The sequence below is a fragment of the Sorex araneus genome, chromosome X, assembly GCF_027595985.1.
Source record: "Sorex araneus isolate mSorAra2 chromosome X, mSorAra2.pri, whole genome shotgun sequence".
Taxonomy (NCBI): Eukaryota; Metazoa; Chordata; class Mammalia; order Eulipotyphla; family Soricidae; genus Sorex; species Sorex araneus.
Window position 1 is genome coordinate 21,971,588 of NC_073313.1, and position 18,956 is coordinate 21,990,543.

General features: G+C 42.3%; 1 protein-coding gene across 2 annotated transcripts in view; it reads left to right on the plus strand.

The window, feature by feature from the left end:
* Positions 1 to 18,956, plus strand: part of PHEX (phosphate regulating endopeptidase X-linked) — a 256,340-nt gene that overhangs the window by 77,828 nt on the left and 159,556 nt on the right. For both annotated transcript variants that reach the window (XM_004612239.3, XM_012933584.2), the window contains exons 10-11: positions 7,362 to 7,455; positions 10,910 to 11,038. In XM_004612239.3, the coding sequence (XP_004612296.1) occupies positions 7,362 to 7,455; positions 10,910 to 11,038 (223 nt within the window). The remainder of the gene's footprint in view (positions 1 to 7,361; positions 7,456 to 10,909; positions 11,039 to 18,956) is intronic.

The window sequence follows — 18,956 nt, forward strand, 5'->3', positions numbered from 1 at the left end:
TCTTTCTTTCTTTCTTTCTTTCTTTCTTTCTTTCTTTCTTTCTTTCTTTCTTTTATTTTATTTTATTTATTTTTTTTTAAATTTTTTATTGTGGAAAGTTACAAAGTTTTCAGGTTTAAATCTCAGTTATACAATGTTCGAATACCCATCTCTTCTTTCTTTCTTTCTTTCTTTCTTTCTTTCTTTCTTTCTTTCTTTCTTTCTTTCTTTCTTTCTTTCTTTCTTTCTTTCTTTCTTTCTTTCTTTCTTTCTTTCTTTCTCTCTCTCTTTCTCTCTCTCTTTCTTTGCGGGGGGAGTAGTTTGGGCCACATTTGAGTTTCTCTTGGCTCTGTGCCCAAGGGTCACTTCTGGTGGTGCTCATGCATCCAGGGATGGAAGTAGGGTTGGCCACATGCAAGGCAAATGTCATAATCTCTGTACTGTTTCTCCACCATGAGACTGAGAATTCTTTTTTAAAAAAAATTTTTATTCTTTTATAGAATCACCATGTGGAAAGTTACAAAGCTTTCAGGTTTAAGGAGACTGACAATTCTTTTGCCATTTTCAGGCTTCTAAAGTCATCTTGGGTTGGCATCAATTGCTCACTTTTTGGGGTTGTTTGGGGCCATACCTGGTAATGTTAAGGGAATACCCCTGGTTCTACACTGAGTAATCAGTCCTGGTAGCGCTCAGGGGACCATATAGGATGATGTGGATCAAACCTGGGTCAGCCCTCCCCACTGTACTCTCTCCAGCACAACTTCTCACTTAAATTTTTTTTATTATTTGTTTTTGCTTTTGGGGGGTCACACCTGGCGACACTCAGGGGTTTCTCCTGACTTTGACTCAGGAGTTACTCCTGGTGGTGCTCGGGGCACTATATGAGATGCTGCGGATCAAATCTGGGCTGGCTGCTTGTAAGGCAAGTGCCCTCCCAGCTGTACTATCGCTCCAGCGCCCCAGCTGCTCACTTTTTGACTACTTACATCATACCCTCTGCCATGCTGGTAGGATTAGGCTTCTCTGACTGGCTATGAAGGCAGTGGTGCTGATTTTCTGGCAAGTGGTATATGGTACAAAACTAGAGCAATGAGATTCTGTAGACGTGGTGCCAGAGTCCATAATGGCCTTTGAGATTCAAGGGAGTAGGGACTGGGGAACATTTGGAGACATGAGCTTGGGGTTGCTCTTGGGGAAAAGGACTTTTGTACAAGATGGAAAGGGCGTCAGGTTGCAGTGATATTTTGGGTCCTTCAAGGTCTGTACATCTCTTAGTGTGTTGATGAGTGATGGAGATTTTTAAGTCAGCTTTGGTCAGAATATTTACACCAGGGAAATCGGCCAATGCAATAGAATCCAGCCTGTTTTCTTGGCACAGCAACTGTAAGACATTTATTTCATGGCTGAGGGCATTGTAGATTTCCCTCCTTATTTATCCCCTCTCCACCTCCCACCGCTGACCTGAGACCACACTCACCATCTCACTTGATCTGAGGAGCGACAGTGGGATGGGGAGAGACTGAAAAAGGATTGGGTCAGAGAGGTTTTGACTTGGAATGTTTTCTTCTTGGCAAGCCCTGAGCTTGGGGAGCTCCCTTGCATCTGAACTGGGCTGTGGCCAGCTGGCTTAAAGCAGACCCCTGGAGAGTTGGCCAAGCTGTTCTGATCTTCCCTGTTTCCAGCGTTACATTCACGTCAAGCAGGCGTAATAAACACAAAAGTGAAATGATCCTCTTAGAGGCTGTTGCGGAGAATGTGCTGATATGTGGGCCTCCGAGGGGGCCCGGCAATGCTGCGGGTAGCTGCAGCCTTGCTGCCTGACGTCTGGCCTACAGAGCAGCACTGTGGGCTGCGCGTCTGAGATCTTGCTAGACACGCAGAACCATTGCTGCTCCTCGGACCTGTCAGAGCTTGCTGAATCAGAATCTGCCATGGAAGAAGGTCCCTAGGGCGTTCATCTACCCATTAAAGTTTATGAGGATGTGTTAATACCAGCACGGGGCCCTCTCTAGAGTTTGTAAGTCGGTAGGTCTGTGGTGAGGTGGGCCAGTGGGAACTACTGCTTGAAGCACCCTGCCAGCCAGCCTCGAGGATTTAGAGATCTCTTTGGGTTTGAGAAGCTTTGAGAAGAACCTGTTGGTCTCACCTTAGGATGAAAGGAGCAAGTGAAAGCTGTGGAAGTTGCACATAGAGATGTTAGTCCTAGATTGGACTCATTTTGCAAGTGCCTCTCTTCTGACCTTCATTTCCTTCCTCCGGACCCAGTATGATGATAATACACCCCCCCCTTACAGCATCTCATGGAGATCAAAGGTGTTTTATGACCTCCTAAATGCAATGCAAATGCATGCTACCTCTAATTGAGAACAAAAGCTCTCACACAAAACCCTCCTGCGTCAAAGGCTCAGGAAATGAGTTCCTGCTGCTCTTGCTGGTGGGTTGTCTCAGAGGATGCTCTGCTTTCCTCTATTTTATTTCTTGCCATTTGGGGAAATTACCATACAGCTGAGAAGACTTCTAGGGGGGGAAATTCGGTGGTATTTTCAAGGACTGTTGCTGAGTCTGATTTTTGTTTTGTTTCATGATGTATCTGAGCATTAGGTGGCAGTGATTCCGTCATTCCGGTCAGGGCTCTTCCTGGCACGGTAATGTTAGCACTCCAGAGCTATCTCCCGGCGTCTGTCAGTATATTTAGAACACAGTGGCGCAGCTCATCAGCGCCTTTGTCTCGCTGTGCCAGCCAGCCGCCCTTCACCACCTCGCATCTTGGCTTTGCCCTGCCCTCTTCTACCTTCAGACCCCCAGCATTCTGAGAAGCGTCTTTGGTGGAGTGTTGGAGGGCCAGGAAGCCTTATCTGAGCTCAGGACATTCATTCAGTACCCTGCAGTATGGGGAAGAGCACACAGGTCTACATGTGGATCTAGCTGGGTCTAGGTGCCATTGCTGTCTCACTGGTTCTCCATCTTGGCTGCAGTTAGGACTTCAACACACAGCCAGGTCGGAGGGGAGGGGTACTTATAGCTAATTCAGCTGAATTCCACTAGAGATACTGACTTTTAATCTGGGGTGGCCTGAGACCTGGATATTTAAAAATCCTTTCAATGATTCTACTAAATCGGAGACCCACCGTGTGATTGCGAGGAATTATGCAGGAGCTCTGGACCTCAGGTTTCCAGATGGATAAAGTGGATGTGATGTCATCGCTCTGATGGCAGTGCTGCAGGGATTGTAGGTAGCATGAGATACCTACATTTAAAGGGGGCAGGAAGTACCCACACTTTCAAAGCCCTCTTGCACAGTTTCAACACACCGCCTCTTGGATTGCCACCATCAGGCCCCAAGTTAGCCTTGTCCCCAGTTATACTGGTTTATCACTGCCCCCTTGAGGAAGGATCTTTTTAATTCACAGAAGGGTCTCTACACATCAGGCATCTTCTCCCTTGAATCTGCACCTACGGATCCAGCACTACTCAGACATCCAGCGAATATTAATTTTAGGTGAAGAACAATCAGACGTTGTGTTAGGGACATACTCTACCCCACTGACATTTGCTAGTGGACCTTGATTGCTGCCGGTGGCAATCACCATAGTTGACCCCCTGTTCACGTCCATGGATGATGGCTCAACCAGCTATTCCTCCAGCTCATAAGCAATTAGAATATGATGCAGTAGGGCCAGAGTTAATGTGTCTCCCATACTGTAGACTTAGCCCATACCCTGTCCCTCTCGTGAAGCCTATCTTGGTAGTCAGCGTGGGTGTATGCTCTTTCTTGTCCCTGCTCAGCAACTCCAGATGATCAGGCACTATATCTTTCTCTTTTTATTCCATCTCCCCAGGATCTGGAATTAGTAGTTCTCATCTGTGTGCTCAGCTCAAGCTGACTGAGGGAATGGAAGCAGGATCCCCGATGTCCTTACCCTGTGCGCCTTCAATTCAGAAGGCTGAATACCAAACAAACTTGAACTCTGAAGTCTTGTACCCATGACTAAACTCTAAACTCTCTGAATCTTAAGGTTGGGTTCCTATTTCTTTACAACTTACATGCCACCTGGGGCACTACTTTAGTCAACAATAAGTACTCTACAATCACTTCTTGTCTTGCTCACAAATGGAGACGTAAGAGGAAGAGATCCAAAGGAACGACATAGAACTATATGTGTATAATATATATGTAGTATATAATTATATATATATACTTATATATATATAATTCATATATATATTCAGTACATGGGTGAGGGTTGGGGTTTACTGATGAGAGTGGGGGAAACTAAGGCAAGGTACAGAAACCCCAATGAGGTCCACTGGATTTGTAAAGCAAACTTTAAAATCTCTGTATATCTTTATTTTGTCATTATTGGGACTCATCCTTACCAAATGGACAAGGATCTTGAAAATTCTACAAATAGAGGCCAAAAGATAATAGAGGGTGGGCTAAGACACTTGCCTTGAATGTGGCCAACCCTGGATATGTCCTATGAATGCCACCAGAAGTGATCCCTGAGCACAGAGCCAGGAATAGATCCTCAAAACAGCTAGACTTGGCCCCAAACATTGACCACCACCCAAATTCAGCAGAGACAGGAATCAAAACTATCACTAAGCATCAGTAAATAGCAAGAAAACGGAGGAAGTGACTCTTCTGATACTCTTTACTTTGCCATCAGGGTCAGTGAGAGGTGGTCGAGCAGTGGTTCAACCAAATCTGACAAGTTTTTGGCCAAAAATGATTTGAAGTAGTCACAAAGTTAATGAGATGTGAATTTACATCCATTGTCATTGTATTATCCTAATCCCATGTGGATAATATGTCCTGAAAAATGAACCAATTTGCTTTTGGAAATCTATTTCTGTCTTTTGAAAGTTCAATTCTGTATTTATTTAAAACCTTCTTAATATGTTCCCCAGTCTATCACTGCATAAATTAATTATACAGCCATTGAGTATAGCTGCTGAAAATGTTGCCAGTTACGTGGGCCCATTGGGTTAGAATGCCATGCCAGTGAGAAGCCGGGTGGTTCTTGATAGGTCAATTGCCATCACCATGTCACACTGCTTTCACATGGCTGGCTGACCCAAGAGTCATCTCAGGAATGTGTGCTATTAGTCACCATGGCAATGGCACAGCTGGGAGGGGACGAATGGGTCATTAAAAATTCATCATCGCTATTGAGTTAGAAATTAACTCACTTCACATTTCCTTCTGAGGTCAGGGCATCCTTCGCTGATAGAAAAATGCAACAGTGAACAAAATGTCCATATATTTGATAGTGAGCACCACAAACATCTGGAATTTACTCTCTGTCAAACATCATTTTATTTCTTTTTACCTCACAATATCCCTATAAGGTAGGGACCACCCTCATTGTGTGACAATTTAGAGACCTTAAGTGATTTGCTGAAGTTCACCTCACTAGTAAGTATAGAACCTGGATGCTAATCTGGATGTTATTCATCAGTCTATCACTATTCCAAAGGCAAAAGAAATAGGGCAAAATAGATGTACAGGAGGTCAGGTACTTGTCTTGCTTGTAGCCAACCTTGGTTTGATCCCTGTCACCCATATAGGCCCCTGAGTTCCACCAGGAGTGATCCTTGAGCATTGCTGGGAGTGGCCCAACATCATCTCCCCAAATGCAAAACATACACACCTGCATTTTTATCAAGTTTCCTCATCATTTAAAGTAGGTCTTCAGGGGCTGGAGCAATAGCACAGTGGGTAGGGTGCTTGCCTTGCACGTGGCCGACCCAGGCTGACCCAGGTTCGATTCCCAGCATCCCATATGGTCCTCTGAGCACCGCCAGGGGTAATTCCTGAGTGCAGAGCCAGAAGTAATACCCTGTGCATCGCTGGGTGTGACCCAAAAAGCAAAAAAAAAGAGTAGGTCTTCATTAATTCTGGACTTGGCAGGCTGGGCAACAGAGGACTTCTTGCCCTGAGAGGGAGAGGGAAATGCTCCCTCAAAGGCCTGGCACTAGAACCTTTATTGCTACTATCTGTACCAGGTGGTGCACCACAAGCCAAATATTTATTTATTTATTTGTGAAGCAAAATAGTTTTTTTTTGTTTGCTTTTTTTTGGTTTTTACTTTTTTGGGTCACACCCAGCGATATACAGGACTTACTCCTTGATCTGCACTCAGGAATCACTTTTGGCAGTGCTCAGCGGACCATATGGGATGCCGGGGAGCGAACCCAGGTCGGACACGTGCAAGGCAAACGCCCTACCTACTGTGCTATCACTCCAGTCCCACAAAATAGTTTTTATTGGAGACATTTCCTTAGAGAGATGTCAGGGGAGAGAAAGAGAGGTACATATGTTCAACGTAAATGCTTACCCGCTGTGCTATCGCTCCAGTCCTGGTATATATGTTCAAGAGGCAAGAAAGAAATATGGATTCCAAAGAGAATGTGAGCTTGGGAATGCCATCAGTTTTGTTCACTTATTTATTTTGGGGTCATATACTTGGGGAACTATATTTGTTCCTGGGCATCAAAGTGTGTTTAGCCAAGTGCAAGGTACTCCTTGTACTATATATTCAGTCCCCCAATTTTAAAAATGTTTTTTTTTCTACTGACTTATCACTGGTTTACAATATTGTGGAATTTTAGGGTTTGGTGATATGCCTCTCTGTGTGTAATTGGCTCAATTACCAACACCAAAGGACCCTTCTACTCACTCTTCCCACTGTCACCCCTCTGCCTTTCCCTCCAGTAACCACCACGGTTAGCATGGAATCTAGGCATTAGTTTCACTGTTTCTTGCCAGAGTGCTTATATTAGTGATTCATATTTCACATGAGTGTAACCGTCCAGTAATTGTTTTTCCTTCCTTATTGCATGTCGTATAATCACTTTAGTATCCATCCATTTTGTACCAAGGAGCACATTTTCATCATTTTATTAATGGCAGAGCAGTCTTCCGTTGCGTGTATCTAGGACACAATATTCTTATCTGTTTGTCTATTGATGGGCATTTAGGTTAATTCCATCTCGTGATTATTGTGAATAATGCTACTGTGAACATTGGAGTGCAAATATCTTTTCAAATTAGTGTTTTAGTAGCGTTTGGATAAACACACAGGAGCAGTATTCTTGGGTGCTGTGAAATTTCCATTTTTATTTGTTTTATGGACTCCCTATACTGTCCTCCTTATAGAGGCTGTACCTATTTACATTTCCACCAACAGTATACAGAGCAAGCCAATTTTGGTTGTGCTTATTGACATTGCATCATCTTGTGACATTTCTCAAATGAAAATTCAGCAGTTTTGTACAAGCAAGAAGTCCATGGAACTTTGCCAATAGTTTTCCCCAAAGTATTCTGCAGAAAATCAGATAGCAACCTAAATACAATAAATATGCATCTCTCTCAACAGGACCATTGCCAACTATTTGGTGTGGAGGATGGTCTATTCCAGAATTCCAAACCTTAGCAGGCGCTTTCAGTATAGGTGGCTGGAATTCTCCCGGGTAAGTAACTTAAGAAGATTGCAGTGCTATGTCACTGATCTGTTGATCAGTCTGTGTGCTAACGAGTGCAATAAAAATCAGTTTTAGGGATTGGTTAGAGAGAGATGTACATCCCAAGATCTCCTTTCCTCCCTTTATTTACTTTTAGAGAGATAAATCTTTTATATGGTAAAGAACACACAAGTCTTACTTTGGCAGGGCTGCATGAAGGTACTTAGAGCGTTATTGAAAACCCTCACATTGTTTTCATTCTTCCTATTATCAGCTTATACCCATTTCTCCTCCCTCATTACTTTTAACTTGGTCACATATTTTTTTTGTTACTGGACCACAACTCATGGTGCTCAGGGTCTACTCCTGGCTTTGCACTGAGGGATGTCTCTCTCGGCAAGCTCGTGGGACAATATGGGGTGTCGAGGATGGAACTTAAGTAGACTGTGTGCAAGGCAAGCACCCTAATCTGCTGAACTATCACTCTGGTCCTATAATTATAGTTTTAATATTTACAAGTGATTTATTTGCACTGACCTTTCACTTTCAATGTTTTGAACATGCAAACCATTGATAACTGTATTAGATGGTGAAGTTTTGTCTTTAATCTAGGGATCGACTTTTAGCTTTAACTTCACCTTGATCCTCAATCTTTTATTTTTTTTATTTTTTTGCTTTTTGGGTCACACCAAGCGATGCTCAGGGATTACTCCTGGCTTTGCACTCAGGAATTACTCCTGGCAGTGCTTGGGGGACCATATGTGATGCCAGGGATTGAACCCAGGTCGGCCGCGTGCAAGGCAAACGCCCTACCCGCTGTGCTATCGCCCCGGCCCCGATCCTCAATCTTTGAATCTATTCTAAGTCAGAACTGTGCCTTAACCCTTTGTGCTCTCTCTCTCTCTCTCTCTCTCTCTGCCTTTCTGTACTACTGTGTGGATTTTGAACTTTTGCTTCTCTCCTACTCTTGTTCTACTTTCATCCAGGTTGGTTACTTCTATCTTTGTTTCAGAGCCTTTTGCCTGAGTAAGTGAGCCCGATAGAGAACTTAAAAATTTTTTGGCTTATATTGTCTTTTAAGGATTTAATATTGTAATTATTTTATTATTGTTGTAGTTAAGGTAACAAGTTTACAATAGATATATTCATGTTATGATCTTGATTTACATTTACTACACTGCATTACCACCAAAGTGCCCAACAGCCTATACTATTATTCCTGTGTCACTGCTATTTCACCTCTTCATTTCCTCAATTCCTCCCCTATCTGGCTTGGTAATCTTAGTTTTGCAATCCAAGATCAAGGGTTTGTCATTTTTGTTGGAGGGGGTACACCTGGCAGTGCTCGGGGCTTACTCCTGCCTCTATATTCAAGAATCACTCCTGGTGGGCCCGGGGAACCATTTGGAGTGCCAGGAATCAAACCCAGGTCAGCTAAGTGCAAGACAATTGCCCTACCCACTGTACTATCACTCCAGCCCATTTGTCATTGTTTGATGTTGTCTATTCCAGTCTTTTATTTCTCTGTACCACAAATGAGTGGTGCAAAACAGTCTTATCACAAAGTTAAGGGCTGGAGTGATAGTACAAGGGGTATGGCTCTTGCCTTGCACACAGCCAACCTTGATTTGATCCCCAGTATGGTTCCCTGAACTCTGGAAGGAATGATCTCTGAACACAGAGCCAGGAGTAAGCCCTGAGCACAGCCAAGTTTGGCTCTCAAACAATCAATCAATCAATCAATATATGTGTGTGCGCATGTGTGTGTGTTAATTTTTCTATCGCTTTGCATTCAAGTGAATGATAAATTTTATAAGTTGTGATGTCATTTCGTTTAACAGACATCTCCATTAATAGATCCCAGAAAGTACAGAAGTTCTTACTTGAGGAGTCACAGAATTATTGCCGAGACATTTTGGCCTTTTAAAGACATTAGAATCCTGAATTTTCTATAGCACAGCTAAATCCACTTGTGTGGAGGTCATACCAAGGGTTAAGCTACAAAACAAGTAGATTATATATGTGTGTGTATTTTTACCTCATATGGATGACATGAAAGATGGAGGCACCCAGCTGCTTTCCATCCCCACTGGGAAGAGAATGAGAGAGAAGTGTGAGAAGTAGTGCATGAAAATTTGAGGTTAGGAATGAGGGGAAGTTCCTTGAGCATAAAGTGCTAAATATAATATTGAATTGCCAAAGAAGATTGTAGGAACTCTTTCTCCAGGGCTTTTAAACTAGCGTCATCTTACCTCTGGGAGAGCTGGATTACCAGCACATAGGGACAGACCTGATGACTTTAAGAGTTCATCCCATTAGCACTGGACATGCCTCAGGTCCAAAATTGTACAAGGGCCTCCAGTGCCCCTTCTTGGGGCCTCCCTCACTTTCTGACTGCCTTCACTTTACATTTGGAGCAGTCCAAACTCCCAGTCTCTGAAGACAACTTAATCAATATTTATTTCTTTGCTTTCAGCACCAAGAGTAAACCTCTGAGCCTTCCAAGTCCTGCTTTGGAACCTGCTTACTTGCTTGAAAATGTTTTCTTGTAGTGGTTTAATTGGAACAAATGGAAAAAATCACATCCATCTGTCTTTTTACTGGGTTACTAGTGGGTTCTTCTTTTTTTCTTTTTGGGTCACACCTGACAATGCTCAGGGGCCACTCCTGGCTCTGCACCCAGGAATTACTTCTGGTTGTGCTTGGGGGACAAATGGGATGCCGGGGATTGAACCCCAGTCAGCTGTGTGCAAGATAAACACCCTCTCCACTGTACTATCGCTCAGGCCCCACTAATGGGTTCTTTACCATGTCATAATGTCAGTGTGCTTCATGGGTGGTGCATGGTGTGTCACCTCCTGGTGAGGCTGGTGAGGGTGCTTTCCAGAGTATGGAAATGTTCAGTGGTCAGGAACTTTGATCACCCATTCTAGACCTTTGTTGGTGGGGATTTGGCTATCAAGAGACATTAAATACTGCCTGGATATTTGGATAGAATCCCCTCATGGCCCTGACCGCTGCTGAAAAGCTATGCCATTGCCAAATCCTTTACTTAATGTGAAACATTAGCGAGCAAAAAAAAAAAAAAAACCCAGCATATCCACTGTTAGATATTTTCATTTAGGGAAATGAAAGTGATAGACCATATGTCTGGCATGTGAAAGGTGGTGAGTTTGATCCCCAGAACTAGGTTGTCCCCAAAGTATTACTTTGTGTAGCCCTGGTGGCCCCTCAGCACCTCTAGGTGTGGTCACTAGTGTCAATTTTTAGTTAGTTTTAAATATTGCTGGGGCAGACCAGAAGGTTTTCATCGTCTGATTTCAGATGGTGGACACCCTTATATGGGCTGTGTGTGCCTTGCTTTGTAGACTGTCTTTTACTACCATTTGTAGACTGGCTTGAAATTCTTCAGTCCTAGATTTTTATCCAAGTGACACTGAACCGGAATCCATATTCCTTACAGGTAATCCAGGGGACCACAACATTGTTGCCTCAATGGGACAAGTGTGTCAATTTTATTGAAAGTGCTCTCCCTTACGTTGTTGGAAGGATGTTTGTGGATGTGCACTTCCAGGAAGATAAGAAGAAGATGGTAAGTTCTGCTCCTCAGATGATAAAAATAACGGTAGTCTAGCAAGCTCTGACATAAATATGATCATAAAGCCAGCATCACCCTTCCAGCTCTTCAAGTGATGAATCTAGATAACAGGTTTGCTTCAAGAGGGAATTATTGCAGAACTACGTTAACTAAACATGCACCCTTCAACATCTCAGCTGCAGCACGTAGCCATGAAAATGAAGAAAATTTAGAAGTGAAGAAACAAGCATGAAATCATACTACTAGAGTCAGAATTTCTTCTTTTGAAGGTAAATGTGTGAAGCCAATATTCGGAAGAGCACATATATGAAAGTGCAAGGAAATATTTGAATTGCTGTAATTGTAAAAGGTGGAGGTTTTCTCAGCAGGCCTCTGCTTTAGAGATGAGCAGGCTGGAGACCCTGATGAAGTGATTAGTAATATGTTAAACAGCTATTCAAATATAGCTTAGAAAGCCAAATAAAATGTAGATTTCCTTGCTCCTCTCTATGTACACTGTTTCCTAAAATCTTCAGAGGGGTGAAACTTATTTCACAGAAACTCTCTGTGTCTGATTTTCCACTACTATGAAAAGACATCCATTTATTTTGGAAATTTCTAAACGTGAGAGTGGGAAGAACGAGGTAGTGAATGTTCATGGACCTGTGAACTGTGTTTATTTGTAATTACTATAATTAGGTAATAATGGCTCAGCAGCAACATCTGATAAAGAAAACAGAGATCTTGTTTCACTCATTTCGTCAACATGTGTGTGTGGAAAATATATACAGGGTACCCTTTGAAGAATTGGGGATGCAACAGAGACCAGAAGAGGCAAGATGCCTGACCTCAGTGAACTATTCTGGAGTGAGGGGACAGGCATCACAAAGATCACCACCATAGCCAACATCACTAACATGCTGACACCAGCTCTGAGATTCGTGTTGGTTAAGTCATGACAAAATGTTAGAACCCAGTGGTACTTATTGGTATTAATGTGTTAACAAGCAAGTTAGAAGATGATAAGGATTCTTTGGGAATTAAAAAAAGGAAAAAGGAGAGGGGAGTCAGTGCCAGAAAGTGTAGATGTGTAGGCGTGTAGGAGTGTATAGGATGGTCAAAGAAAACCTCACTGTGAAGTTGGCATTTGGCAAGGATTTGGAAGGGGAAATACTTAGATATGGCAGATACCTGGGGGAAGAATGTTGTAGGCTAGTATAAAAGTCCTATGGATGGATGTACTTAGAGTTATTGAAGAATCAGAGGGAGGCACTTGTGGCTAGACTGGAGTGAGCGAGGGTTAGAAAAGTAGGTGTTGAAGTCAGAAGAGCAACAAGGATGATGGCATTTTAGAAGGCCTGGTAGACCATTATCAGGGTTCTGAATTTCACCCTGAGTGAAGTGTGGAGTGAATGTAGACTCTTAAACAGAGGCTCGATGTGGCCTGACTGATGTTAAAAGGATCATCCTGATTGTTGTGTTGGGAGGAGACTAGTTGAGGGAGGAGAAGGATAGACGCTGGGAGAACAGTTAGACTGTTGGAAGGATTAGGAGAGAAATCATGGTGACTTGGAGCTGGTGGTGGCAGTGGAAGTTGTGTGAGGGCTTGGGTTCTTCTGAGTACATTGTGAATGGTAGAACCAATCTAATTTGCTGACAGGTTGGATGAGGAATTTGGGAATAAAAGTTTTGAGTTTCATTAAGTGGACATGCAGTCGTGTGTTATTTATTTAATCTTATTTTTTTGATCACACCCGGCGATGCTCAGGGGTTATTCCTGGCTCTGCACTCAGGAATTACCTCTGGTGGTGCTCAGGGGACCATATGGGATACTGGAAATCGAACCTGGGTTGACTTCGTGCAAGGCAAGTGCTCTAACCGCTGTGCTATCGCTCCAGCCCCCAGTCGTGTGTTATTTAACAATGGGGATACATTTTTAGAAACACAGTGTGTAGGTAATTTTGTTGTATGAATACAGGTTTCTCAGAATGGGTGATACCATCTTCTGGGGGTGCTGGACTAATGAGGGGTCAGTAATAACCTCAGGTGCAATTGTGGGGATGCTTTCTGTTTGTTTAAGAAAGGTAGATGTCCAGGGGGCAGTGACTGATTTGTTTTTTAAAGAGTAGGTTAAATGAGTTTGGGAACCTCTACCATAGAGTGCAATTCTATAAACACAGATGGTAGAGGCCAACATTTCCCACACCCATATGGCTCCCTGTGCGTCTCCAGGATATCAAACTGGACCACAAGTGAAAAAGCATGTAAATGGGGCCACAATATGAGACTACCAGGGGCTAACTGGTAGGACAGGGGGCACAAGAAATAAAAAAGTTGCAAGGAGGCCATGGTTAGAACAAGGTCGAGAAGTGATAAACTGTAAAAAAACAACCCTACCTAGTAGACACTTAGGCCATATGTAGGCATGGCCATTGTTCATTGCTGAGCTGATTATGTGACACTTGGTTTTATGAAGTTGCCACTAACTGTGAAGGGGAATCACTGTCACTGTCATCCCTTTGTTCATCAATTTACTCGAGTGGCCACCAGTAACGTCTCCATTGTGAGACTTGTTACTGTTATTGGGATATAGAATATGCCACGGATAACTTGCCAGGCTCTGCCATGCGGGTGGGATACTATTGGTAGCTTGCCGGCCTCTCTGAGAGAGACAGAGGAATCGAACCCAGGTCGGCTCATGCAAGGAAAATACCTTATCTGTGGTGCTATCGCTCCAGTCTGTGAAGGGGAATAGTGTGGGGAAACCAATTTTGGTAGAGTAGTTGAGATCTTTTCAGACTTTCAAGTAAAGATGCCAAGGAGCTGGTAGGGTATATGCCTCTTGAATTCAGAGGAATTATCCAGTGTACATAAGATGAGCTGAGGTTTCTGAAGCAGTGAGTATGGGAAAGGGAAGGTTCAAGGTCTGATAAAGAAGGTCTCAGATTGAAGGAGGAGAAACTAGCCAAAGAGATTGAGGAGTGATGAATTTCGTGTCTTAGGAAACCAAGAGAGTGTTCTGGAAGCAAGGTACAGAAAATGTGTGGAGAAAAGGAAGTATTTCTCTGTGCCAATGCTGCTTAGGGGTTAGGTAGAGTGGAGAGTGAGGGCTGATGATTGGATTGCAGTCATCATCACTGGACTTAGCAATATGTGCTCATCAACGAAGTTGATGAGAACTATTTTGGTGAACTGGCAGAGCAAAAGCTTGATTTAAAGGATTTGAGATGGAATGGACAGTGAGTCACTGCAAAAAGTCCCATTTTTAAAACATTTTAAACAGTCATTTTAAAAATAAGTTTTGCTGGACAAATGGGCAGAGGAATAACAGAGGAATATGGTCTGTAGCTGGAGTAAAATTAAGTTAATTTTTTTAGTTCTTTTTTTGGGTCACACCTGGTGATGCTCCGAGGTTATTCCTAGCTTTGTGGTCAGAAATTGCCCCGGTGTGCTTCGGGGACCAGATGGGATGCGGGGGATCAAATCTTGGTTGGCTGCATGCAAGTCAAATGCTTTCCCACTGTACTATCACTCTAGCCCCAAATTTTTTTAAATGGAGAAATAATATGTTTACATGCCGGTGGAAAGCAGGACAAATTAATGATGCCAGAAAGGAGAAATTGCTGGGAAATGTCTGCATTGGTAATAGGCTTGGGATCTGGTACACTCATGGAAGAACTGGCCTTAGATTGAAGTGTGCATGAATATGTTGCAACAGTACAGAAAAGGCAGAGAATTTGTGGCTGCAGATGCTGGTAGGAGGGCAGAGCAGCCTGTGTGCATCCTCTATGAAATAGGTAGAAAGTTCACTTGAAAGAGAATTAGGATGGATGAGCTGCAGATACTGAAGTTTGGAGAAGAGAAGATGTGAAATACTTGTCCAGGGAAGTGGGGGAGTGGGGAAACTGGGGAAGGACACAGTATGGCTGCTGGAGCAGTAACAAGGAGCCAAGGTCAGAGTCTCATGCATCTGAAGAGATTCTTCTCATATGGCAGTGCTTTCCCCATTGGCTTCAGTGGCGTTAGAGAAAAGGATGTGTTTTGAATTGGAAATTCACATTTAGTCAGTTTTTTGGTTTGCATTGTTTTGGGATGCATTTATATTTTACAAATGGTATGAGGTAAGTTAAAACGATAGCAAATTAATGCAGATAGATGACAATGATATAATACAGATAGATACATATAAATATACTGACTAATAGAGACAGATAACAATGATATAACAAGTATAGATAGAAATTTATTGTAGTCGATCAGATACAAGTACATGAGGAGCTTGGATGCATTTGGTCAATAAACTACATTGATAGGTAAAGATTGAAGTCATGAAAATTTCTAAGGTGTGAAAATTCAAATGTATTGTCATGACATATAATACTAACAGTTGGTAAAATATCAACACATGATACATGCTATACTTTATTTGCTATAGTTTGCTTTGGAATGCCATAAATCTACATTTACTTACCTGTATTAATTTGTTTTTGCTATCATTTTAATAGCTTATGGGTTTTTTGCCAAGTTTAAAACTTTATTATTTGTACCAGAAAGTCAATTTCTGGCAAAATATTCCATGAAAGAATTAATGTCTTATTAAAACTAACCTATTCTCAATAGGTGGTTTTTCTTTCACTTCTTGGTCAGAATTAATGGATTGAAAATTTATCAGATAATCATAGTGGTATGTTAAAAGCTCTGGATTGATATAAAAATAATTAAGGGATAACGCTGGCATTTTATTTTTTTACATGTCAGGATTTTTTTGGCAGTAGAATAATTTTAAATAATATGAAAGGTATGTGGAGAAACCTGTTTTTCTCAGCTTTGGTGTGAAAGACCCCTTTTCATCTGTCAGGGTGTGAGATTCTAAAATAAAGTTGATTTTGGCAATTCCACCCCTTATTTTTATGTACATGGGACATGGAGGTAGTTTGATACACAAATCCTTCTGTATTTTATGTAAAAATATTTGCCTCCCTTGTGCTGAATTTATTTGCCTCTGGGAATACTTAAGTTGGAAGCCTATAAGAGAAAAATCTGGATTTTTATAGCCTTGTCACAGGCTCCTGTCCAAGAGCCACCTGGAATCACTGATTTACTGGAAAAAAATATTCTATATTATTAGCTACAGCTCAAAGGAAAAGGAAAACAGAAAGATCCCCAGTGGGACAAATTCCAGAGATGATCTGAGCTGAAAGGCTGTCATTGTTTGATTTACAAAACAGATTGTTAAGCAAATGAAAAAAGTCAGAAGGTTAACAGAATCTTATCAAGCTTGGACAAGTACAGGAGTTACATGAGGATCTTGCTCACATGCAAGATACTCATTGCATCTTAACCAGGATGTTTGTACCTTGGGTAGGACCCAAGACTTTGCATAACAAGCTTCCTGGTGATATGTTGCTGGACCAGGTACCACACTTAGAGGAGCAAGACTTTCACATCATTTATTGGTAAACAGGTGCTCCCAGCAAACCTAGTCCTGACGATTTCTGGGCGATGGAGTTGGGATTGGGGAGGAGGCCGTTTGCGGTACTTTCTTTACAGAAGCCTGTCGCATTAATGCAAGTATAACCACTTCAAATTTCATGAATGAATGAATATTTACCTAATTTATTGTGCTGGAGGTCGGGGAGAGAGCTGAAGTGCGCACTTTGTATGTGAGAGCTGTGGGTTTGATCTCTAGCACCATATGGTCCCCAAAGCACTGCCAGTAGTGTCCCCTGAGCACCACTACGTAGAACCTCCCAACCCCCAAAAATGCACAAAAAAGGAGAATGAAGGGCAAATAGTTCAGGGAGTAGAATGCTTGCCTTTTATGCAGCCAATCAGGTTAGATCCTTGGCACATGGTCCCTCAAGCAGCATCAAAAGTGATCCCCGAGTACCTCTAGATGTGGCCCAAACTCTTTCCACCAAAAAAGAGGAAGAAATCAATTGTTTCAGTGTGGCGACCTCTAGGCTGCTGCTGATGTGGGCTTTTGTTTGTTTTTTAGCTTTCCTTGGAAAACTGCTTCCTAAATTCCTCCAAGGGATGGCCTGATTCTTTTTTGGTGTCTGTTTCTAAAGCTTCCTAGTAATAGGACTGACCCAATAGTCCCAGTTTGGTCCCCTTTGTTATAGAACATGAGTGAAAGCAGGCAGTTCACTTTGAGGTTTTCTTTGTAGAGGAGAGAGTGTCCCCTCCTCATAGGTATAGGTTCTTTGTAGGGTTCTTTTGTCTTTTTACTGGGTTTGTAAAAAGCACTCAGTTCCAGCTTCCTGTATCTTATGCTTGTGTGTGTGTGTGCACGCACACACATACACACACTCCCTCTCTCACACACAAACATTCACATACATATAACTGTTGGAGCTTTCCAAAGTTAAAAATGGGGGAAATAGCATGTAGCAAAAGTGTTCTACAAGAGCAAGTTGCCTAAAGGAATCTTCTGGGCAATCTCCTGCTTTTCACACAGTGGATCAGCTTTACCCTGTGGGGGACTAACTGCAAATCTTGTCTGAGGAACAGGCCAGTGCACCGAGATGAGGGAGCTGCAGAACTAAATGGGATGATCCACTAGAACTGGAGTTTGAGCATGTAGGTAACTTTATGTTGTCTAGTAGCCACATTTAAAAAGGAAGCAGGTGAAATGAATAGAATTGAACTAAAGGTATTGCTAATACTATTTTAGAAATTTACTTTCTAAAATTACTATTTTAGAAAGTAGTTAGTAGAAATATTCGATATGCCAAAAACAGTAACAACAAGTCTCAAAATGGAGATGTTACTGGTGCCTGCTCAAGCAAATTGATGAACAACGGGAAGACAGTGTTACAGTGCTATAATGCTATTAATAGAAAATTGTGAAGGAGACAGTTTGATTTTATGCCAAGTCTTTGAAAGCCCATGTGCATTTCATACTTAGAGCACATATGAACAAGGGTTCATTTGCCATATGTGGCTACTATATTGAACCCATAACGGTGATTAGAGGACACCCTAAAAGCCTCTATCCCTCTTGGAGAGCCCAGCAAACTACCAAGAATATCCTGCCTGCATGGCAGAGCCTGACAAGCTACCCATGGCATATTCGATATGCCAAAATAATGGGTCTCATTCTCCTGACACTGAAAGAGCCCCCAATATGGTAGTGTTAAGAAGGATGAGCAAGGAGAGGCTGATAAAATCTCAGGGACAAACTAAACTACCAAAACTAAGAAGGACTATAATGACTGTCTGTACTTTCAACACACGTATGCTGGCATCAAAAGCATCCATCGAGGACCTGATGGTGCAAGTGCAGAAGATCAAGTATGATATCGTTGTTCTGATCGAGATGAGAAGGCATCAATCACATCACACCATTTTTGATGCTGGAGAAGAACTGTTCCTCAAAACATTCGACAATAGAGCCATTGGTGGCATCGGTGTCCTTGTCAACACGAACTTGGCCATGAGCATTGATTCATTCGAATGCCTAGCAACCTGAATCGGACGATTACACTTGAATAGATGTGGCTCACTGCTGGCAGTTTCTATCTTTGTTATCTATGCACCAACATTCAACTTTGATGAGGGAGAAATTGAGAAGTTCTACATGGAGCTGGAGAAGTTCTATAAAGAAGACCACATCTTCTACATGATCATTGTTGGTGATTTTAATGTCAAGATAATACCGAGGAGGTCACCTGAAGAACTCCACATCTGGATCCATGTCCTAGAATGAAATGAACTGGGTGAGAGACTGTCTGATTTCATCATGTTGACCAAGACCATCTATGGTAACTCACAGTTCTAGAAGGTCAAATCTAAATGTTGGACATGGGAGTCTCCTGACTGTTCCACAACGAAATTGACCACATCATATTCAATCGACGGTTTTGCCTGACCAATTTTGCTGGTGTCCCAAAATTCCAAATGGGATCGGACCACCGTCTCCTTCATGCAA